The sequence below is a fragment of the Punica granatum genome, chromosome 8 (genome assembly GCF_007655135.1).
Source record: "Punica granatum isolate Tunisia-2019 chromosome 8, ASM765513v2, whole genome shotgun sequence".
In the NCBI taxonomy this organism is placed as follows: Eukaryota; Viridiplantae; Streptophyta; class Magnoliopsida; order Myrtales; family Lythraceae; genus Punica; species Punica granatum.
In genome coordinates, this window is record NC_045134.1 from 26219773 (window position 1) to 26243147 (window position 23375).

General features: G+C 38.1%; 3 protein-coding genes and 1 long non-coding RNA gene across 7 annotated transcripts; 2 read left to right on the forward strand and 2 right to left on the reverse strand.

Moving 5' to 3' along the window:
- The first annotated feature begins 2737 nt into the window (after nt 1–2737).
- Nucleotides 2738–6074, forward strand: LOC116189051. Of its 4 annotated transcripts, none has more exons than XR_004152304.1 (4): nt 2738–3162; nt 4244–4282; nt 4443–5231; nt 5465–5549. XR_004152304.1 is itself a non-coding variant. In XM_031518576.1 (4 exons), the coding sequence occupies exons 1-4, from the start codon at nt 2764–2766 to the stop codon at nt 5754–5756; spliced, it is 606 nt and encodes a 201-aa protein (XP_031374436.1). In that variant the 5' UTR covers nt 2741–2763; the 3' UTR covers nt 5757–6074. The 4 variants fall into 4 exon arrangements, 3 of the variants coding, with proteins under 3 accessions (XP_031374437.1, XP_031374438.1, XP_031374436.1); XM_031518576.1 differs by lacking the exon at nt 4443–5231 and adding an exon at nt 5674–6074 and having other exon boundaries at nt 2741–3162; XM_031518577.1 differs by lacking the exons at nt 4244–4282; nt 4443–5231 and adding an exon at nt 5674–6074.
- Nucleotides 6075–13127: 7053 nt separating this feature from the next.
- Nucleotides 13128–15564, reverse strand: LOC116188608 (cyclic dof factor 1-like). The gene is made up of 2 exons (XM_031518070.1): nt 15254–15564; nt 13128–14686 (listed from the first exon to the last, which is right to left on the reverse strand). The coding sequence occupies exons 1-2, from the start codon at nt 15392–15394 to the stop codon at nt 13490–13492; spliced, it is 1338 nt and encodes a 445-aa protein (XP_031373930.1). The 5' UTR covers nt 15395–15564; the 3' UTR covers nt 13128–13489.
- Nucleotides 15565–19135: 3571 nt separating this feature from the next.
- Nucleotides 19136–20108, forward strand: LOC116186953. The gene is made up of 3 exons (XR_004151949.1): nt 19136–19480; nt 19578–19615; nt 19711–20108. It is a non-coding gene; the product is annotated as an uncharacterized LOC116186953 (long non-coding RNA).
- Nucleotides 20029–21723, reverse strand: LOC116186952 (GDSL esterase/lipase At1g74460-like). The gene is made up of 5 exons (XM_031515511.1): nt 21449–21723; nt 21222–21352; nt 20888–21127; nt 20517–20766; nt 20029–20436 (listed from the first exon to the last, which is right to left on the reverse strand). Exons 1-5 carry the CDS (start codon nt 21693–21695, stop codon nt 20180–20182), a joined length of 1125 nt encoding a protein of 374 aa, XP_031371371.1. The 5' UTR covers nt 21696–21723; the 3' UTR covers nt 20029–20179.
- Between the last annotated feature and the right edge of the window lie 1652 nt (nt 21724–23375).

Genomic DNA, 23375 nt, shown 5'->3' on the forward strand with positions numbered 1-23375 from the left:
ATTCTTTTGAATGAATCGTTATGTTTTTTTTTTTTTTGCTATCGATGGTGTCCGGCGCCGTAGCAACCCACTAGTCCACCGGGCAATGAATCGTTATGTTAAGATTATATATTTTACGCTCAGAATATGATGAAGAAACTCTTATAGTTATATGTTAAAATTATTTTTGTTAATATCATTATGTAATACACTATGATGTTCCAAATTCATTTGAATAGAATTATAAACTTTCAGGAAAAAAAAAAGAATAGAATTATAAACTTACATTTAAAATAATGTAAATTAATTAAAGTGTCATCTCTTATTCAATTTTGATGAGGCCTTGGATAAGTTAATGCAGTTCGATATACCCTCTTTTTTTTTTTGGTACTAAAGGAAATATATTATAAATCAGTAATCATTGTCCAAACCAGTAGAAGAGCTGTAGCTATTACAGATATCACGTAGGTATTGAACTCCTATCAAGTCTGTAAAAAACAAAAATATCAGCCACCTCATGAGGAGGGAATTCAAAAAACACAATGTCCTGAGATCGATAAGAGTCCGTTATAGCGAGCTTAGCTAACGCATCTGCCACCATGTTAGCTTCCGGATAGATGTGCTGAATCCTAACGTTGGCGAAAAGCTGTATGAGATACCTGCAATCAAGGATAAGTGGCATAAGAGATTGATTGCCATGAGTGCTACCCTCAATTAGTTAGAAAATTACCTTGGCATACAACTCTACTACTAGAGATTAGATGCCCATGCTTTGAGCCATGATTAGCCCATCCCCTCAATGCCCAACATTCAGCTATGAAACTGTGGCATGAGCCAAGAGATCGACTGAACCCTTTGATCTAGCCGCCAAGATGATTTCGTAAGATTCCTCCTCCTCCAACACGACCTGGAGATCCTAAGGCGGAATCATTTGTATTGAGTTTTGCCCAACCTTTAGGAGGGGTCGACCAGCCCACCATGATAGATGTTCGCGCTGATGAAGAGGATGGTGCAAAAGAAGAGAAGAATTCAGCTGCGTTACTAAGACAAACATGGGGCGAGTTTGGAAAGGGATAGATGCCCCCAAACACAAACTTGTTCCTTTGTGTCCACAAATTCCAAAGAGCATATGGAAAAATGATGATCCAGGGGATTTGAAGAGAATGAGTTTCGTAGGCTTCGCAATTAATTTGGAGTCACTCAGAAATGGGAAGGGAAAAAGTTCCCCTTTTGGAAGTGGGTATGCCCAATGCAGACCAAAAGTTGCATGCACTTGGGCAATCTCGAAAGATGTGGTGAATTGATTCTTCGGGGTCATTGCAAAAAGATCACGAAGGAGAAATGTTGAGGCCCCTCGTAGCAAGGTGCGCTGCAGTAGGCAACCGATGATGCATGACCATATCCAAATGAAATGTTGGATTCTAGGGTGAGCTTTGATCTTCCATATCCAAGACCATTCTTTATTGGACCTGTTAGGGTCCTCTGCCACAGGCAAGAGAATAAGTTGTTTTGGTGGAAAAAAGTCCATTGGCAGAATAACTCCACACAGTTTTGTCCAATACCCCCCTCCCAAGGCAGCTAGCTGCGAGGGACAGTTTGAAGCATGGACAGCAGGTTGTCTGGGAGATGGAAGGACAGTGAACCGAAGTCCCAGGATCCGGTGTCATTCCAATTTAAAGGACCATATATGTAAGTTCTTAGGGCAGCATCTCCTGTCCAATTATCAAACCAGAAGCTAAATATTGTGAACCCCACCTATCAACCATTTGGTGCCCAGGGAGCAGAGCTGCGCACCAGCATTTAGAGCTGCTCAGTTAAAGAGTGTTTGCAGTACATCTTGAGGCCACACCTCTCATATATTTCTGCCTTCGGACCCTAGCCCAAGGGCGATCATCCTCACGGACTCTCCAGGCAAAATTGCCAAGGAGTGCAAGGTTTCGATCCTCAAACCTGGTGATCCCAAGCCCTCCTTCCCCCCTAGGAAGGGAGACAATGTCCCAATTGACAGGGTGAAGTTTTTTGTGTTCTTGCGAGGACCCCCAGAGAAAATTTCTACTATGTCTATCGAGAGATTTACAAACTCTCTGATGGAGAAGAGTGCATTGAATGATACCAGAAGGAAGAGAAGCAAGTGCAGAATTTAGCAAAACAACCCGACCCTGCAAAAGAGAGTACACTTGCCCGCCAACCAGTAAGCTTGTCCTTAAAGCGATCAATTAAGAAATTAAACGAAGAGGAGTTGGCAGCGGAGATATCCATAGGAAAACCGGGATACTTCCCCAGGGAGGTGCACTCCCGAAGACCGAGAGCATTAGAAATGCGAGCTCTCATGGCTACGGAAGCATTATTGAAGAAGAGCTATAAATAATTATATTTATTCGAAGTTGTAATGATGGTGTTGTTGAATTATGGAAAAAGATGAGAAAATGTAATGAATAGTTGAGAGAAAATAAGATTGTATTAAATTGTGAAAAAAAAAATGAATACTTGAAAGAATTTAGTATTAAAAATTGAATTGAATTATTGTTAAGATAAAAGAATTAAAGGAAAGAAAGGAAAATGTAATAACTGTATTGGAAGATAAGTGAAGTCGAGTAGATTAGAGTAGGATAAAAAAAACTCAATTACCAAACAAACCAAATTTACAAAAATAATGTAGAAAATTTACCAACTAATTTTCATTTTTCCCGCTCCCGTAACGTGCCCGGCACGTGACTTCAAGGGAGAGGGCTCCTCCTCCTACTTTCCCTTATCTTCTCTACCTCATCCAATCCGAAGAGAGACATGAAGCCGAGTAAGCAATCCCAGAGAAAAGCCAAAAGCGGCCGCTCTCCGCCGCCACGAGGCCGCGCCGCCGCCTTCCCCCCAGACCCGACTCCTTCCGTCCTCGCTCCCTCGTCCTCTGCCGTCTTCCGGGACCTCCAGACCGCACAAGACGACGCCTTATTCGAGAACCTCGAAGTCTCGTTCCCCGGCGGCACCACCGCCCCGAGCCCCAGCTCGAATCCTCGGAGCTTCCCGTACAGCGTCAAGCAGCAGTGCTGGGAGAAGGCGGAGAAGGTCAAAGGGCGGGACCCGGAGCGGTGGCGCCGGGACGCGCTCGGGAACATCGTGTTCCGCAAGCTCGTGGGCTGCTCCGGCTGCCTCTGCCACGATTACGACCACATTGTACCGTACTCCAAGGTACTAAACTGCTAATCCACAGTTCCCATAGATTGCTCCGTGAACTGACCTGCCGCTTCGGTTTTTTGGCTATTGAGTCTGTGTTTACCTCTGCCCTCGTCATCATCGTATATGCTCGTGTTCGTTGCGAGAATAGTTAATTCAATAAGCTCGTGCAACCTGCTAAGCGACAGAAATGGCATACAACTTTCCATTTTTAGCTTGGGCAGTGAAATGGGCCTCCTAAGATGCAACCTGTGAGAAAGTCCAAGACTCGAAAAACATGAAATTTTCAAACTTAATGGTGAATTCTGTGCAATTCTTTCGAATCAAGTGCAATGGAGCGGAGAGACGTTGAAGGTGGATTATGTTTACTAATATATACAGCTTGTTCGTGTTAAGAAATGGTTGTGTAGCACTGTTGAATGGACATTTCTGGTGTAAGGATGACACCTTGTTGGGGGCTTTCAGAAATTTATCATCTTGTTTCAGTTTTTGTATTTGCTGCATATGGCTGAGTTTGGATCATACCAGCAACATAGGATTCAGTCGGGACCTTCTCCAATAGTTTGCATTGGTTAACAATAGTTGGAGCAATATTCCTATAATTCCTTATCTAACCAAAGTTATTTTTTTGGTGCTTGCACATGGGAATTAAATTTGATGGTAGCTAGACGGCAAGCGTAACATATGATTCTATCTTTTTCTAAATGGCAAGAGTTGCTGCTGGATGATGCTGTTCTCCGTATTATTATAGGATTCTATCATGCTGTTGTTCTATGAGTGAAGCTCCTTTTCAGCTTTTAGTAAATATGCCAAGAAAGACTTGTCGTGAGTTCAGCCCCTCCGTGGACCACGGGATTTTATCAAAGGGATTGTGATGGACGAGTGGAATATGAAGCCAAGTGGAGGGGATAAGATGATTTAACTACAGATAGAAAGAGTATTTAGGAACCTGAAAAGTTATCCCGGAAATTAGCCATCTTTATATCATTCTCTTAAGTTTGAACCCATATCTGATTAAGGTGACCTTTTCTTTTAGTTCTCAACTGCTATTTTGGGACCTGATCGAATTCTATTTTCTCTTCCTACTGGATATTAGGGCGGACAGAGCACATTGGAGAACTGTCAGGTTTTACAGGTATAGCTTGCCATGATTTTTCGTTTTCTTGATGTTTCTCATCCCAGTTCATGCGACACGAGCATGTGCTTACATCTATTCGCACATATCAAGGTCTCATCTTGTTGATTTCATAGGAGGGCAGGATGTTAGTGAAAGTTTGGAGTGTCTTTGCTTGTAGTTGTGTTCTATAAGAGGGAGATCGGTGAAGCGATTGAGCTGGAAGGAAGAAGAGCTGCTAGGAAGGCATGGGCGGAGGAGCAAGGAGTAGGAAGATACAATAGGAATTGTGTTGCTGTTGTTGTAAGGGAAAGAGGAAGCTACTGATGGGCATGGGCAGAGGGAGGTGCTGGAAACAGTGATGTGCTCAAGGGAGCTACTTGGGGCTGTTATTGGAAATAGATGAGTCGGGTTTACGGAGGCGATAGAGATACAACAGGTCACCAGAGAAGAGGAAGCCATTGATGGGCACGGGCAGAGGAGGTGTTGGAAATGGTGATGTTATCATGAAATGGAGGAGTCGGGTTGAGGGAGGTGATAGAGGTATATGTCACGGCGGTGACTGGGGAGCTCACCTGAGGTGTTGGATTTTGTTGGGGGGGGAGGGCTAGCTACTGCAATAAACAGGTCGTGTTTCCAAGAGGGAGGAGAGACGAAGGAGTTGAGACATTCGTGCTCCTGCTGTCTCCGTCATGAAGAAGCTTCTGTGAACTTTCGCGAGACAACTAAGAGGCTGGTGGTTGACAAGAGGAAGATAGGTGCGGCCGGCGAAGATAAGGCTAAAGCAATTGCATATCGTTGTTGTTGCTCTCTCAGGTGAGGGAAGGAGATAAGAGGATGGAATTGCGAAGGAGGAGCAGTAGTGGTGGCCCATGAGCTGTTGACATGAGCTCACGAAGCTCGCACATGGAGGAAAGGGTTGAGCTCAGTAGAGACGGGAGAAGCTTTCTGGAATGGGCAATCGATAGTGGTGAAGCAGCTTCTACAAAATAACTCATGAAACTAAAATGCCACTGCATGCCTCTAACAGAAGTGTCACTTGCAGTTCTTTTATTTAACTCTTGATTTTGCATGAAACACTGTGGATTCAAGCAAGTGTTAGGTGGTTTCTCTATCATCATGGTTTTTCACAGGCACACTTATACTCGTGGTTTAATTTGAGCTCACTTCTCTCTATTTTGACATTCATTTTATGGTCTGCAGGCAACAGTTAACCGATCAAAAGGAAATCAAACGGACATATCAAGAGCAGAACTCATCCGCAGAAGCTCTTATTGCCGTGTTTCAGGTAATTGCGGATTCCTTCATGACCTGTACAGTTGGGCAAGAACTTCTAGTCTTCTAAGGTTTTTCAGGCCACTTAGTCTTCTAAGTTTGGCTACCTGATATTTTCCTTTCCATGTAAATTTCAGATCGGGATATGGATCTACTCGAACTATCTGCTTACGGTAATGTATGCCGAGCTGAAGATCCAGGGGGCTGTAGAATACAATGAACCAATGTTCCTTTGCCATTCTCATGCAATAGGTTCCATAGAACGTGAACTGTTGAAGGTGCAAAAGGAAACAAGCCCTCATTGCAATTAAAACCAAAAATTCGAAGTATCATTCCGTTCTGCTGCATGATAAGAGAAATGAACTTCAAGTGGATAATCAGTTGTTCTGTACGTAAACTAATGCAATATGGACGAGTGCAGATGACTCCTTACTCGCGTATGGTTCTCTAGTAGATGAGGTTGAATGTATGACATCTTTTCGTTACATCATGCATTCTTTCTTATTTGAGGAATATGAATGTCTATACCATTCCCAAATTTTAAGTACCGTTAGGTATTACTTTTGGGGCATCTGATTATGGACATAAATGTAATATATATATATATATATATATATATATAAGATGGTGATAAACATATATTATATATACCAGTGACAACACCCGCACTTTATTGCGGGGCCGAAAATATTGAGTTCAGATCGAAGTTTCCTTTTTTCTCCAAGTATCATAAAAATACTACAATTGAAACCATTAAAATTAATGTTGCGTTTGGTTTATAGTAAAATTTTAAAATCAGATTTTAATTTTAAAAAAAAGTGGTATAAATAGGACTTACCCTTTCACTTTGTACGAGTTATATTGTTTTGTTGTGAAAAAAAGTGATATAAATGGGGTTCACTCTTTGACTTTGTATGAGTTATTTTATTTTGTAGTGGGTAAAGTTAAGTTAGAATTGTGATTCTAAAATAACATTATGAAACCAAACAATGCTAAAATTTGAAATATATAAGCAATTGTGTAGGAAAAATTTTAAAGTTGACATTTGAACTTTAAAAGCTAATTATGAAACTTACTCTTCCAAATTCAATATGCACGAATCATATGAATTATTTACAAATTACTTATACATTTTCAAAGTTCCAAGGAATGATTAAAATGATAATTTATTTTAAAAAATTAGAACTTGAATAGTAGATCATGAAAATGTTTTATGCATTTTAATATTTTATTGAAAAATATGAGACTTGCCTTCTAAATCAGAAAAGGGAATTAAATATGGGAATTTTCTTTCTGAAATATATATTATTAAAGATATTGAATAGTGAGATGAGAAGTTTCATATATATATATATATATCTTTGTCTATATATATTATCATAAATCTAGAAAGAGGATTATCGAACTCACTTTTACTTGCCTAAAATACCGATAGTTCCTATTATTATTATTAAATTAAAAATGGCCATAACAATAGAATTAAAAAAAATAACGTTAGAAAAATAATTATCCAGCTACTTCCCAAAATGCCTATTTTTAGTCTTATAGTTTCTCATACTTTCTCTCGTAATTATCTATCATTTATTCTTTTATTTCCTATATTTTCAATTTTTTTAATAAATGTACATTGTCAAATGGCACTAAGAGCGGTGTAAACGCAGTTTTGATGTACTTTACCCATTCCAATAGTAATCATCCTCCAATCAATATTAATAGCTATAATAGCTCCATAACTTAAAGGGATTTGATTTAGTGATTAAGAAGGTGCTCATATATTCTCCGATCCCGAATTTGAAATTCCTTGAAATCACCGAAACGCCTTTGTCGTTATTACCCACCTCATGTGCCTCTAGAGGTTTATGAAGCTTCATATATCAATCGGGCGAAACCCGAACAAGTTAGGTCAGCAAAAAAAAATAAATAAATATATATATATATATATATATCCATATTTCTCTCACCCATATTTCTCTTACAATTTCTCTCATTCTTCTCTCTTTTCTCTCTTTTCTCTCTTTTCTCTCTCTCTCCAACCTCCGTTGCACCCCCTTGTTTATCTTCTATAAAATTTAGTTCAGTTTATATGATTATACCATATTACACCTGTTCAAAAATTAAAAAATGTAAATTTATATATAAAATAAATGATGAATTTCACATGTAACACGTATCATGGGTTGAAGTCCATAATGGACATGAATGCATAAAATTTACGCTGATAGAGTTTTATCCTTAGTAGGTTAATCTAGTTCAAATTGGATTAGTCATGACCCATTGAACATCCAGATACTAGGGTGCACACCGAAGTTCAATAGTCCATGACATATATGAAATTGTGTTTGATTCCACAAATAAGAAATAAAAAGAGCATATAGAAATCGAGCATACATGGGACCAAAATATATCATATTAATTGGATATTAATCATCATCATGCCAAACTCTCTCACCTTAATTATCCTTTTGTGTATTTTTAAATTATTAGAAAAAGAAAAAAATAAAAATAAAAGCACACATGAAAGCATTGTTATCAGAACCGGACCGGACCGGTCGGTTCGACCGGTCGGACCGGGAACCGGCACCAAGTCCGGTCCGGTTCGCCTAAAAACCGAAATGGCAGCTTTGAACCGCCGGACCCATTGAACCGGCCGGTTTTAAGCAAAATTTCATTAAACCGGCCGGTTCTATGGGTTTCCTATTTAATATAAAAATTGGTTGGTTGTGTAAGGATTTGAACTCATGACCTCTTGCTTTTCATATTAGCATACTACCAACCAAGCCACCACCACTTTTTTGTTCTTTTAACTCTACTTTTAAGTACTTATTAAAATAAAATATTTATTTTGAAGTAAGAAATATTAAATATAGATACTTTCTTATACTATTGTTATATTTCTTTAAAATCATCATACTTTTATCTTAATTATCATAATTTTTTTAATAATATGAATATTTATTTTATTTTAAATAAACGAGCGGTCCGACCCATCGAACCCCCGGTTGGACCCATAAACCCATGACCCCGTACCCCTTCCGGTTCATCATCCGGTCCGGTTCTGATAACACTGCATGAAAGTACAGAAAGTTTCCTTTACTCCCCATCTCCATTGGATGCACCTATTTTAATGTTTTACTTAATAATTAATAAAATAATATATATTTGAATAAGCAAATAAATAAAATCTCACAAAATAAGGTATATATAAAATTGAGAAATAAATAAGATAAAGTGCACATCTTTTATTATAAGTTTTTGAATATATTACAACACGTGCCTTCTTGAGGACATATATGTTACATTAATCTATATAATATAAAAACTTTACTACACCCTAACAAGTAGGGATTGAACAATAAATGTCTTTATAATTTAGTATGTTGTATATAAATTAAATAATAATAATAATAATTATTATTATTATTGTAATTAAAGAATATCTATCTTAAGAAATATTTATTAGTAAATAAATCTATATAATATATAAACTTGACTAACCTCTAATAAATAGGGTTAGAACAATAAATATCTTTATAACTTAGTATGTTGTATATAAATTAAATAATAATAATAATAATTATTATTATTATTATATTTGTAATTAAAGAACATATATTCCAAGAACTATTTATTAGTAAATAAATCAATATAATATATATTATATAAACTTGACTGTACCCTAATAAATGGGGGTCAAATATCTTTATAAGTATGTTATATAGAAATTAAATAATAATAATAATTATTATAGTGGCAATTAAAGAACATATATCCAAAGAAATATTTATTAGTACATAAATCTATATAATATATAAACTTGACTACACCCTAATAAATAGAGGTAGAACATTAAATATCTTTATAATTTAGTATTTTGTATAGAAATTAGATAATAATAATTATTATTTTTTTAATTAAAGAACATATATCGAAAGAAATATTTATTAGTAAATAAATTATATATTATATATACTTGACTATACTCTAATAAATAGGGGTAGAATAGTAGATATCTTTATAATTATTATATTGCATAGAAATTTAAAAAAATAATAATAATAGTAATTAAAGAACATATATCCAAAGAAATATTTTATTAGCAAATAAATATACCGTTCAACCCAAATAAACATGGGTAGAATAGTAAATATCTTAATAAATTAGCATGTTGTATTGTAATTAAAGAAAGTATATCCAAAAAAATATTAAAGAAGGATGCCATTCACTTAAAATTTTCTATTAGTAAATAAATATATATAATTTTAAAGAAATTGAGAATTATTTAAAATTATATTAAACTTTATTTATTATTTGTAATAATCATTGTTAGCCTTATAAAGTTAATTTACGTAAATCTCTCAACAAAATAATTGGTCATTTTATTTAAATTATTCATATTCAGAAAACTTAATATATGGAATATGAGGAAAAATAAGGTAGCGGTGAATATTTAACTTTAAAATTTTATAATTTTATGATTATCAAAATTTAGGAATTTTGAATCTTTAGGATCCTAATTTTCTTATTTATTAAATTGATAATTGGAACAACATCTCTATGATATATTTTACATGAATTACTTGCCGATGAGCTCTTGAGTTACATTATCTTCCGTAAGTTTGAAACTTATCATATTAAAGTTTATATAGTATAAAAACAATTTTCTATGTATTAATATAAACTACAAATCGACATCAATTATTGTCTTAATATTTAGCTTCTCATAATAAAATTTTATTTACAAAATATGTGCAATACGCGGAGTTAATAACTATTTCTATATAATAGAAACACAAGAAAATATAGTAAAATATGAAAAAGTGAATTCTTTACTTATAACCGTCTTGAAGTTGTGCTAATCCAAAAGAGAAAATTAATAAATCAAATTGGAAAAAAAGTTAAAGAAAGTAAACAGAAATAAGCATATCATGGCGAGCACTCTAAATTAATCAAGCTTTTATTCACCGAAAAATTAGTCAAGCTTCCCTTATAAATTTATACGTACCCTTAGATGAAAAATGGCTTCTCAATAAAAGCAAATTGAAAAATGAAAGTGATTTTTCCAAAAATTCCAAGTAAAATTATATATAAAGGCATGGCTGCGGAAATAGCCTTCGAGTGATTTACTCTACTAATATCTTAATAATTTCAAAGAATGACTTGATGAACGATGTTTATACTACGAAAAGTCCTTTTCAAAGTCGAAATCTTAATTGGAAAAGAAAAATAATTGGATGTTTGATTAGTGGAAGTCCAACATTCTTATCGTTTATCCCTAGCTTTCCGTTCTTTTTTTTTTCCTCTGTTCTTTTTAAATTAATTTCACATCATTTCCTTGCTTTAACTAGGGAAAGAAGTCGATGAGGCTTCCCACTCGAACTGTCCCAAGGATGCTTGTAATCTCAGCAACAAAGACAAAAAGAAAAGTACAAAGGAATTCTTTTCCTTTACTTTCCCTTGACTTTTTGGGGAAGAAGCAATTAATCATAATCCATATAAATAAATAAATACTCCCACAAGATGAGTGTGGGTGTGAGCGTGGCACCACCCACTAGAAAGAAGATATCTAAGTGCAAGTGCTCCTCTCTTTTCTTGCTTTTTTTATACAGCGAAGGTTATCCAGATTTTATCCAATTAATTTTTATATGATTGATCATATGAATATTATGCAAGTTTTTAGGACATGCATCCAAGTTACACAAATCGTGCATATATACGATCAAATATAAAGAGTTTTCTTGCAAGACCTTGTAGTTTTTTGAACTTGAAACTTTATTGAGGGAATTGTTTATACCGATCACCAGACTAGCTCTATGAGGTTCAAGCGGACCTCCTTGAAACCCTTTACTATTTATGTCTAAAACACATATCTTATCATCATGACATTGCATGAGTCCCTTTTATACCTAATTTTTATGGTGGACGACCCAAATTTGAAGCCTTATAAAGAAAAAAAGGGTTAAAAAATGACACTCTTTCTTTGACTTTTATAAGCACAACTTTGTGCATACTCATGATGATCCCCATGTCTCTTGACTCTTGCTCGGCCTTTGCTCTTTTCCTAGTCAAATATATAAGTAACATTTCGGGTCAAAATCCAACTTGCAAGGAGTAACACGGAAAAGATAAAAAGTAAATCAGGAGCTTGTAGGTCGTTCCGCAGTCATCTCCATAGGTATACATCATGTATCGGTGTCATTCGAGGACATTTTATCGATCTGTATTGGATTTTGTAATCGCCTATGGAGGTTGGCTAATTTTTTTCCATTAAGGCATACCATTTTAATTTCTATCTCTCTATCTTAACTAAGTTAAATTAAGTATTAGTTAAATTAATGATTTGATTAATTCAAATATATATAGGTCAAAGAATCCCACTTGAGAAGTGCAGCCATGTCATCATTTTCCCATCTCAAAAGGTCTCCCTTTTAATGTCTTTAATCGCACTTAATTGGCCCGGTTAGTGAGCTCCGGTGGTCGGTTGACTGTGAAAACCGAGTGAGATCCAAAAACAACTCATGAATTAAATTAAAGAGATCGATAAAAATCCCACAAGATTTGATGTTGTTCGATGGGCGAATTTCACTTACAAAATATTGATTCGAAATCTAGCGAAAATATTTCGCCATCAAGACAAGTTGATACTTGAATAAAGCCCAACCGGCACAGAGTTCCCTCATAAATTTGCATTCACTTTCGTTTTCTTACCTTTTGCGAGGAGATAAGGAAATGTCAGCATGCATGCAAATAATTACAAAACCCTATCCGAGGGAAGATATTTCCTGAAATGATCGAATCGCCGCCGTTCGTTCGAGCCTTGATCATCGGATCTGGACCATCCGTGTTGATTATATCCAATACATGAGCAAAAAGCAAAAGCAGAGAAAAGCAAGAAACTGCCAATATGGATTTAATAGTGAGCCAAAAGGTCGCCCCATATAACTAAGACTACCCAAATTTAATATTTGCTATCATACCCAGAATATGTGGCCTGCATTTGCTTGCACGGATGAGAAAAATATCTCAATGTTGCAATTATATTATTCATAAATATTTAATAATAAATAATTACGAGATATATAGTTGATATATTTCACTCTATGCAGGGATAACTGAATCACCTCGAAGCTAGGGTCGAGTTGATGGTGCGCGACGATTAGTTCAAATTAATATGTTGAGCACACTTTGTGGTCTCATCGTCGAAACTGATGAGAACACCTCGGAGTAGTGTTAGGGAAAAAAGAAACAAAAGAATATGAATGTCTTAGCGAAGTTGTTTGGCTCAAGGAGAAGAAAACATGGCTACACAGCATAGAAATATCTCTCTCGCCCTTTTGTTTTACTCCTAAGCTTTCCCTGCAAGTTGATGGGATCACAAGTCTAGCTTGAAAAGGAGATATACAGATGGCTTGAGTGGGGACTCTGAGCCTTTCACTACGAACAAAGTCCGAGCCGGAGCACGTCTAAGAACAGCCGGTAATCTTTTCCGAAGTTAGTGAATCACTTGTGCATTTCGTTGCAATGGCAATGGACCCTTAGGTAAGGAAAAAGGGCAATGGAACATTTAGCATATAGTTCAGTTTTAGATGGGAAAAGGAGCTAAAACTTTTGGCTTTTTATTCCCTTTTCTAACACAGAGGATCCAGCAAACATCGGAATGGTCTAAAATACAATCACTCGAGGATTGTATCGTAGAATTTCCCGGAAACATGTGAAGAGTTATGTACAACAAACAAGCCCAAACCTAAGTACAATGAACAGTCATCCCTCCCAGTATTAGGTTACAAGAAAGACAAAACTTTAGTTCGAATTTCTCTCGAAGATGCCTAAGGTACCGTATGCACGCGGCTGAGAACCGGAGAGTTTCCCCCCTTCATCCTATTCAATTTAATACACGTCCCTAGCTAACTGTACTTCTTCTACTGACACTGACAGAAGTTTCAGCCACTTCTCCCTTCAAGTGCTCTCATGGAAGTTGAGGGATCTAGACAAGGCTGCAGGGTTAGCGCACAGGACCCGGCACTTCTCGGCTTCGGTCTGGCATGCTCGGCCTCCCCCCTTATCCTTCCCTGTCGCTTGAAATCCCCTGAACAATCCGCATTCGTTCTTGATCCCCAGGGTTGCCCATATTGAGCTCTTCGCAGCTTCGGTCGGGTCATCTATTCGCAGTGTCTTCGGGATCAAGATAGACCCGTTCTTCTTCGGTTTTGTGGGATCCTGCTCCGCTGAACTGTCAGCCTTAATAACATCTCCGTCCCTCGGACGCTTCCCAAGGGTCGGTGAGTTTGGACCCGGGATTAGCCCGTTTTGGTTCGGTGGTGGTGATAGCAGAGGAAAGTTCCAGGGACTTGGAATACTAACATTACTACAAGCCCAAAAGCCGGTTGGGTAAAACGGTATAGGGATGGTATAAGGCCAAGGAACGTTATTTAGGCAAGGAACTTGGGGTACGAAACCGGGAAGGTTCGGAACCGAATGTTCGATTGGAAAATTCCCACTCGACCGGTCATCTCGAGTCTCAACTCTTGCACAGGAGACCTTAGCGGCACCCTGACCCTCAAAGTCGCGGGAAACATTTCGGGTCCCATTAGCTGCCCTTTTCTCAACCGGGGAAGTCACGGGATCGTAGTGGTTCAATCCAAAGGTGAGAACTGTCCCATTAGGTGTCAAGTTCTGGTAGTGATGGTGAGTCCTATTGGCAGCATCTACCTGAGCTGCTGCCTGGAGAGCTTCGGAGATGCTGATGTGGCGGTACCGTGAGGCGGAGCTCTTGCTCTTCCTGCGTCCTGCCCCCACTGGGACGTTCCTCATGGTGCCACCGGCGGTCCAGTACCTTTGGCAGGCTTTGCAGAAATGCCGGGGCTGATTCACGTTGTAGTTGTTGTAGTAGCAGAACTTTGTCTCCATGCTGTTGCATCGGGGGCATGGCAGGATCTTGTCGGGTTTCTTCAGGACTTTCTCCTGAGGCTTCGACGAATCCTTGGGATCTTTCCCGGTCTTGGAACCCTTGGATTTGGAGGTCTCCTCGTCTATGGAAGGAGTTTTCGGATTCACGGAATCCGATGAGGTTACAGGACTGATTAGCTCCTCTTCACTCACAGCCGATTCATCGCCTTTTCGCTTGTTCAGAATCGCTCGTTCTTCAGAAGGATCCTGATAAAACAATAGGGAAACACCAATCAGATCTTTTTTAAACCAAAGCCATCAAGACGACTGAAAGATCGGTTTCATCGTCCGATTAGAGAAGCAATGAAGTAACATATCAGACATCCCATTAGGATTTAAAAGCTTGAGAGTAGGTAGCTGAAATGAAAAGCAGAGCACTGACCGGAACAATCTCCGGTAGAACAGTTTGGAAGTTACTCCAACCAATAACAGAGGCCCGAAAGAAAACTCTCAACAAAACTCGACAATTACCTTTAATACCAAATAATTATACAGGACGAAAATATCTCAATTTTCAGAGTCGAAAACCGGGAATTCATCGGTCGCTGAGAGCTCGAAGAGAATTAACTGCAAATCTTCAAATCTGAAAGAATCATTTTCGAAATTCGAGTAAACCCCACAATTCAGCTGCTAGAGGCGGAGCAGCATCCATTGGAAAAAGACAACAGCAGGAACTCAAAAACCGGACCGACCCGATTGATCTCATGCGATTCGAACAAAAGGGTATCGATCGGATTCGCGAAGGACATTAATCTCAGTGTGTCCCCACAGTACCTGCTCTGTTTCTTCATCTTCATCTCCCTCAGAATCATCAAACGCTGGAGGAGGAGGATAAAAGACTCTGTCCGGCGACGACGACGGCAGCTTGATACTCTTGCCGAAGAGCTTGATCGCAGGATTCTCGGCCTCAACCATCTTGCCGGCGCGCCAAAGTCAAGGGGGTAGACAAGACTCGGGGAGACAGTTTCCCTTGCTCCGCTCTGCTCTGTTTTCTTCTCTCTATCTACTCTACGCTCTTCTGCTTCTTCAAGGTGACTGCTCGCTTGGCATCAAAAGCATTTGCTGTCGTCCAAGTTTTTGATCCGTTTAAAAGAAGGGTGGGTGCCACGTCAGCCAGAGGCTTCCATTCTCAGCCACAAGTTCTTGTGGCCTTTGATAATTGAAAGATTTCCCCCCACCCAGTGGGGGGCTCCACCCCCCGGTTGCCCCAATAGTAATGAGAGCACCTTGATTTAGTTTGCCCATTAGGGGAAAGGGCAAAATTCCTAGATTCGAGTTCCTCTAAAACATCGTGTTTCGACCCGAGCTGGCTCGATCACAATCATTGATTCGATTGAATAATGTTACGCTATAGTCACACTGGCCACTGGACACTCCAATGTATTCGAATATGATACTTTATTCGATTAATTATGTCCCGTTAAATGTCAAATGGATCACTTGATGAACGTCTTTCGTGTAACTTTTCAATGAAGGAAGATGGACTCTAACACCAAGACTGCGGTAGGCTTTGTGATGGGGATGAGATAGAGGTTTCCTAGATTTGTTGCAATTTTCGAGCCACTTACTTTTTTTATTTTCTTTTTTCAATATACATTTTAATATTCGAAAATTCAATAAATTTTAATTAATTTAATTCTAATTGAGTCAATCCATTATGAGATAAAACTATTACAACGTGAATTATCTTCATGCATAATGTTTGAACGTGAAATTTTATTTAAGAGGAAGATTCGTTCAACCAATTGAATTAAATTCATATTGATTCCAGCCCCTTGTATTAAATGTAGCTGCCTGCAGTAGCTGATGACACTTTTCTTTCTCAAGTTGTGATTGATGAGGTGGCTGGAGGTTATTGGTTTGTTTTTACTAAAGTACTCGGGAAAAAGTATTTTTCAAAGGCCCCAAAAGAGGGGAAAAAAAAGAAAGAAAGAAAAAGAAAAAGGAGGAGAAAACGAGAAGTCATTGTTGGAAGAACTTGGGATGTAAAGAATATTGGCCGCCTCCATCAACATGGTCTCATTGTCAAATTTTTGTCCTTTATTTGCGAAGGATCCTTTTAAGTCACCTTTTCTCTCATTTATATAGAGTAGGTTATTGGATATTTGAGAAATTTAAAAAAAACCATTTTTAACAAAACAACAAGTTAGAGAGGAAAAAAAATAGGGAGGTAGAGAATTTCGACCGTTTTATAAACTTTGTAGCACTCGATTCAATATTATGTTATCCTTAATGAAAGATTAAATATATTTATGTTATCTGCACATCTTTTATCGCGTCTTATATTCGCTGACAAAAAAATATATTCGACAGGCCATAAAGGAGATTTTATTTTTTATAATCAGCATAATTTGTATTTATTTATAATCAGTAAAACCAATTATTCACCCAAGAAAACCAATAAAAAGTAAATAAAAGGATTTGGTAGAAAGTTAACATAGGTCCATGTCTTTTTGTATTTTAGCATATAATATTGACATTATTGGAGATTTGCACGTGAGGTGGCATGTTATAATTGGAGGAGGTGGCATGTTATAATTGGAGGAATTCCGTTAAGGACAATTCTTATTTCGGAAGAATATCTCTCCATTTCTTTTTTACTCTTATATATATATATATATATATATATAATTTCGGTTATAGACAAGTTTGGAGATCATCTTGGCCTCTTAGATGAACCACCCCTCAGTTTTTATTTTTATTTTTTGCTAAACCATCCCTGAGCTTTTGGAATCGTTGAATCAACACTTAACATTGAGCTGCATGTTGATTCCCTGGTGGCAAGTTTAATTCATCAACCTTATATGGAAATGATACGTTTCACATTTGAAAGAGTTTTCTATTAAATGTTACGATAAAAAAAAAATGAAAATATCTCGAAAACAAAATTGGTGTGAGAGAGCTTCCATGCAATCTTCCTTCCGATCAAAAGAATAAAAAAGTACCTCTACAATTTATTATAAGAATTCCTCCCTCATCTTTGTCATGCCACAATATACAATAAGGCAATAAAGGTACCTTTATGGAATTTTTTTTGGACAAATTTCAATAAAAACGGGTCAACTTTCAACTGACTCGATAAACTATTGAGACACTTTAGAGGCAAGTAGAGTAGGGCAATTGATTAATAATTTGTCCATCTAACTTGTTCCTTTTAAGGTCGATTAATTTTGATAATGCAGGGGGCGGCACGGTGGTCGGCGAAAAGTCATTATTAAAATCACTAATGGCTAAAACTTGATAAGATTAACAATTCGAATGTGATTTGGACAGATTCAATATGAGTTTATTATAGTGATAAACATCGCGACTTAACTGCGACCTACCTAATTATGGTTAAGAACCAAAGTATTTGGTTAATCGGCTCGTTAACTTATTGCCTTGTGAAATGGAAGAAATATTAGTTTGGGCCGACCCGATAGCCCAACATAGAATTATTTATATTTTATGGGCTAAAAGGCCCAATCAACTTCTAACAACGAGCCCAAGCTGCAGTTGAACCGATTAGTGTAAGCCCGGTTGGTATGGTATGTCATTAATGTCCTAATTGCATTGCTCTTGAAGCACGGAATGATGCTCCATAGATATTCAAGAAATCTTGGTACTATACACTGATCGGGGTTATTACACGATCCACCGAAGCATCGATGAGACCACGAAAATAATCAAGCAGACAACATCTGAAACGTATACAATTTATAATAGTGTTCAATGGAGTAAATTTCGGACAGCTCATGAGTCGCTTGCGTGAGAGCCGGGCAAGACTCCGGAAGTGACCAGACGGCACTGCTGGTAGTAGTACTCTTCACCATTATATTAGATTAAACGAATTAAATGATAAATGGATTTCAGACTTTCAGAGTGCGTTTGGATTTGGAGTTAAGTTGAGTTGAGTTTTGGTTTTAATTGGTTTGTAATGATTATTTTGTTGAATTATGAGAAAAAGTGTGAAAAAGTAATAAATAATTGAGAGAAAGTAATGATTAAGTAATGATTGTATTGTTAAATTGTGAAAAAGTAATGAATAGTTGAGAGAGTTTAATATTAAAAATTGAATTGAATGGTTAAAAAAATTTAAAAAATGAAAAAAAAGTAATAATTATGATGTTAAATTGAAAATAAGTGAAGTTAAGTTGAATTAAATAATTTTCAAAAAACAAACACAACCTCAGCGTTCCAATCCCAGCGTTCCAATCCCAGCTTCCAGTGCATTACCTGGACAGTGGGTGGGTGGATAAAGCTATCCTTCAAAAGCTGAAGCAAACTCTATTGATTATCCTTTCCCCATCAAAATGAAGAAAAACAGGGCAAATAAACAAAAACAATCCTCCGAGTCACAAACTGCACAGTGCAACCATCCAAGAGGCGCAGTGTAATTGGTATACTGCACTTCACGTGGCGGATTTCATCAATGCATAAGTTTAAACTCATTAGAAGCATCTTGTGAGCAGGTAAGTCAACTCCTGAGTGCCGAGCGAGGATTAATCGGAAAGCTAAATAAATAAAAAATTTATGCAGTTTAGCAAAGAGCTGATCATCACTCTTCTGTCACCTTCCACTTCCATAGTGTTCTTCCAACTTTTCCCACCCACTAGACACAAACAATATCCCACAAAGCCATGCTTCTTCACATGAATTTGCTTTGTTAATGGCGTTCATGTTCACGTCCCTTTCTTCTGTGGTTCTCATCCGACAGGGGAGAAGATGGATCGAAAAGATCCACAACTTTCTTCATTCCTTTGGTTGACTTTAGGATTTCCTTCTCCACCATTACAATTGTCCAGAAATTTCTGTCCTGAGGGCTGAGGCTGAGGTTGAAGCTGAGGCTTAGACTCGTCGTGTTATAAATTGGTTGCATTGCTTAGCTTTAGTTTTCGTCAGACATACATAACAAGAGAGAGCTTCTTGCTATGGAAGTGCCAGCGCCTCCGTTGCTTCGCCTGTTGGTGGCCTTGCTTGGGTTGTCGCACCTTTTGTGTGCGAATGCTGTTCCTTCTACGAGTAAAATCTCTTGCTCCCACTCTCAACTCGAACTTATTCTCTTCTCGATATGCTTCTTCTCAGGATATTTTTTTCTTTTCTTTTCGGGCATGTTCAGGAACTGAATTCCTAACACACGGTCTTCGTGTTCCTGGGGTAAGCAAGAACACCGTAAATTCATTTTTATAGACTACCCTTACAGCAATAACTGTATAAAAATCTCTGTTTACTTGGCGTTTCCATCTGCCTAGCTCGTCAATCATCATTCTTGGGAAGAAAAGGCTTTTCACATCGGAGAATATATCAGTGAAAGGAAAATGGTTGCTGTGGAGTTGAACGATTACCCAGGACCAGGGGCCAATCATCGCCACACTCCATAGCCCCAGTTCGGAAGAGACTGCGTCGAATGCTATCTCTAGGTATTACTGAAAGATTAGATACCTAATTAAGGATTACGGAATAATAGCATGTTAATTCCCATGTTAAGGGATGAGGCGACACGATTTTTTTCCACGATCAGCTTTTTACGGTCAGTTAAGTTTCGTTGAACATAAGTAGCGAACTGTGAATAGCAGAAAGGGTCTTATTGTATTATGATGTGAGCAGTGTAACCGTGAAATAATTACACATTATTGCATCTCAGCACTTACTTGGAGCTCTGTGAAAAATTGCTTCTCTTACAAGTAAATAACATCAGTGATGGAATCCAGTAATTATGCACTATCCTTCTGGTGCCGGAGCAAGAGCTGGGCCGGGAACAGGGGAAGGAGAAGGGGCTTCGGTTTGATTAACACGCAGAAACCCAAATTTCTTTATGAGTTCACTGGCGACTATTTCGTTGGCTTTATCAGTGGGATGGTACTCGTCCCAGAACACATACTTGCTTCGATCTGTGCAGAGGGTAGATGCCGGAATGCAAGTTAGTGCTGGTCTTATGTTCCCGAAGGAGCAACACGGCGAGTCCGAATTATTGAACCCTGCAAATGGAAATCAGATCGAATGATCACGAATATGGAGAAAGAAATGAAACGAAGCGATATGGGAGTGAATGACTGACCGTATTTGTAGGGATTGGAGATTACATCGTTGACAACATCATAAGCATCTCCAAACTTGAATGTCGCGTTAAGAAGGTTTCCCGATAACTCATTAAGCATGCTGCTCACAGCTTCGTTGAAGCTGACGGCAAGTTTATTGGCTCTATCCTGACAATCCCCTGAAGAGCTCAGGACCCTCTGGAGTGGAATACATCCCATAGGCCCTAATCCGAACACCATAAGCTGCCTTGCCCCTAACCTATGCAGTAACTGTGAAGAACATAGTAAGTATTCCGTTAAGCAAACCAAGCAGAGCTTCTTTGCCGATAAACAGTTCATGCCAAACGAACTGGATAAATGAATTTTCTTTTTCCTATTCTCAGGGATATACCTGGAGTTGTGCTTGGAGGGTTTCGGTTAAGTAGGCCACGAAACCTTCATCGTTGTACTTCCACGAATCACTGTAGACTGGCATCAGAAAGTTGTTAATGAAGTCGTTGCTTCCAAGAGCAACTACATATCTCGACTCCCGGAAGAACTTGTCCGCAGCTTCCCGTCCAATCTTCTTCCGTACGAGCTCCTGCGTCCCTTGGAAGAGCTCGATTTGCTTGTAAAGGGAGAATCTTTGGATCTGAAACACAACATTTTACAGCCATTAAATTCTGCTCGGTATGAAAAGATTAGAACTCGGAATGTTTAAACAATTAATGAATGTTTCTGCATACAAAGTAAGTTCCTGTCTCATTCAGGATCCCTCCTCCCCCTGAAGCATAATTCACTCCATTTTCCAATACCATGTCCTCTGTGAGGGACGGGTCTAGGAATGGCGGTGGCCTAGGGAGACCCATCTCGTCTCCTGTATCAGGAAACACCAAGCGAACATCAAAACTTGCAAGAATCACGAGATTTGTTCGGAACTGAATATATGGATAAGTGGCTAATTAAGTTTTACCTATTATATCGGCAACTGTACGGCCATTACAGAACCTTCCATTAGGCAGTCCCTTGCCAAAATCGATACCATACCAGGGCAAGTTCGCCTTGGCGAGGCTCCTCGGGAGCCGGTTGTTGTTACCAACATCTGAGAGGGAGTCCCCGAAGATGAACTGGACAATCTTGCAGTTGCACCCGTTGATGGAAACAAGTCCTAGGATTATGATCACAGTCAATAACACTGGTGAGGGCAGCTTCAATTCCATGGCTTAAAACAAACTTTAATCTATATTTCATCTTCGACCAATACATATTCTTGCTTTATAGTTTTTCCTTATCCGGGAAGTCGGAATTGGAGGAGATGGGATGGGGAATGTTCTTGGGGTGGAGGGGAAGGGTAGATTTTTCTGATGAACCGAACACAGCAACGTTTCAAACCTACTTCAACTGTTTCCATGAATAGCAACAGCAATTGGCAACGATGTCGGTCGGGGTTATTGGTGGAACATTTTTTCAAGACAATCACCATGTTAACGGGCAAGAGTTCACCTAACATAGATCACTTTGCGTGTCCTCGCGTGAATTCTTCCAACTTTTGAGTGGTGGTTTACAGTATGTTCAAATCTTCGTAGGTTTCAAAATGGAAGCTAGATTTGCGCTTCTCAGTGAGACCACGAGGTCTCAGAAGAAGCTTTGGTTTATAAGGATACACTCACGGGCCCCCTAGGGGACAAGAGAATGGGACATAACAGAAGCACGAAAATCTCAATAATAAAAAAAAAAGTTATAAAAATATTTTAATTTCAAGTTGAGGACGGATGGCATTAGAATAGACCTCGCTTAATATAAAAGTTATTCTAAAATTTATGGAAAAAAAAAGAAGATTAGTTTTGATCTTCAACCTTTAAATCTTTTTGGGTTTTTGTCCTTATCCTAATTTGAAGTTGAATTTAGTCCTCAACCTTCTCCATTTGGTTCACTTTTAGTTATTCTATTATTATTATTAGTAAAACATATTGATGTGGCATTCTATTTGAATCAAAAATAATTTTTAGAATATTCAAAATACTAAAAAAAATGAAATTGGAAAATTGGAAGGGAAAATGGTACAGGGCCGAAGGTAGGGGTGTAAATGAGACGAGTCAACTTGTGAGTTACTCGAAATCGACTTGGTGATAACTCAAACTCGACTATGCCTTGTCGAGCTCGAGCTGAGCTTTTTTTTTTTTTTTTTTTTTTTTTTTTTCGAACTGGCCAAGTCAAGTTCGGTGGTACTTGGTTTGTTCAACTCGTGAGCCCAGCCGAGTTTCTACATAAAATTACGTTTATCTCTTTTTATTAGTAGACTTAGGCCCTTAGGCCATAACTCATGAACTGAGCTAGGCTTTCTCATTATTTTCTTAAGCTCAAAATCTTAAAATAAAAATAAAATAAAAATTGAAAACAAAATAATAAATAAAATAACAAAAAACTTAAACGAGCTCTAACGAGCCGAGCTTGAGCTACTCGAGTATCAGTAGAGCTTGAGCTCGAGCCTCAATATTGAAGCTCGATCGAGCCTGAGTTCGAGCATTTTTTTAACGAGTCGAGACGAGTTTGTCTATACTCGAGCTCGACTTGGCTCTTTTACACCCCTAGCTTGGGGGGGGGGTGCGGGGGAATTGTCGCCAATAGCCAACCCCTCCATCTCCGAGGTCGCTAGTGAACCTATAGGCCATCAACGACCTTGGAAGGGGTGAGTTGGCTGGCAACCTCTCTTCGACCCCCTCCCTTATCCCTTTTGATTTTTTTTTTCTCACATTCTTGATATTCTAAGATTGATTTTTTTATTTAAATTAAATGCCACATCAACATTTTTTATTGAAAAAAATAATATGACCAAAGCTGAATCAAATGGAGAAGTCTCAAGACTAATTTTAGGTGAAAAATAGGTTTACTTGGGGGGG

Bases quoted from the DNA above. Each gene is read 5' to 3' on its own strand.
- LOC116188608 (XM_031518070.1), bottom strand. From the start codon at position 15,394: ATGGTTGAGGCCGAGAATCCTGCGATCAAGCTCTTCGGCAAGAGTATC. The intron at 14,687-15,253 runs GTACTGTGGGGA...TTGTTTTATCAG, and splicing joins AAGATGAAGAAACAGAGCAG to GATCCTTCTGAAGAACGAGC.
- LOC116186952 (XM_031515511.1), bottom strand. From the start codon at position 21,695: ATGGAATTGAAGCTGCCCTCACCAGTGTTATTGACTGTGATCATAATC. The intron at 21,353-21,448 runs GTAAAACTTAAT...TTCCTGATACAG, and splicing joins TACAGTTGCCGATATAATAG to GAGACGAGATGGGTCTCCCT. The intron at 20,767-20,887 runs GTATATCCCTGA...TGTTCTTCACAG, and splicing joins CCCTCCAAGCACAACTCCAG to TTACTGCATAGGTTAGGGGC.
- LOC116189051 (XM_031518576.1), top strand. From the start codon at position 2,764: ATGAAGCCGAGTAAGCAATCCCAGAGAAAAGCCAAAAGCGGCCGCTCT. The intron at 4,283-5,464 runs GTATAGCTTGCC...TATGGTCTGCAG, and splicing joins AGAACTGTCAGGTTTTACAG to GCAACAGTTAACCGATCAAA. The intron at 5,550-5,673 runs GTAATTGCGGAT...TGTAAATTTCAG, and splicing joins CTCTTATTGCCGTGTTTCAG to ATCGGGATATGGATCTACTC.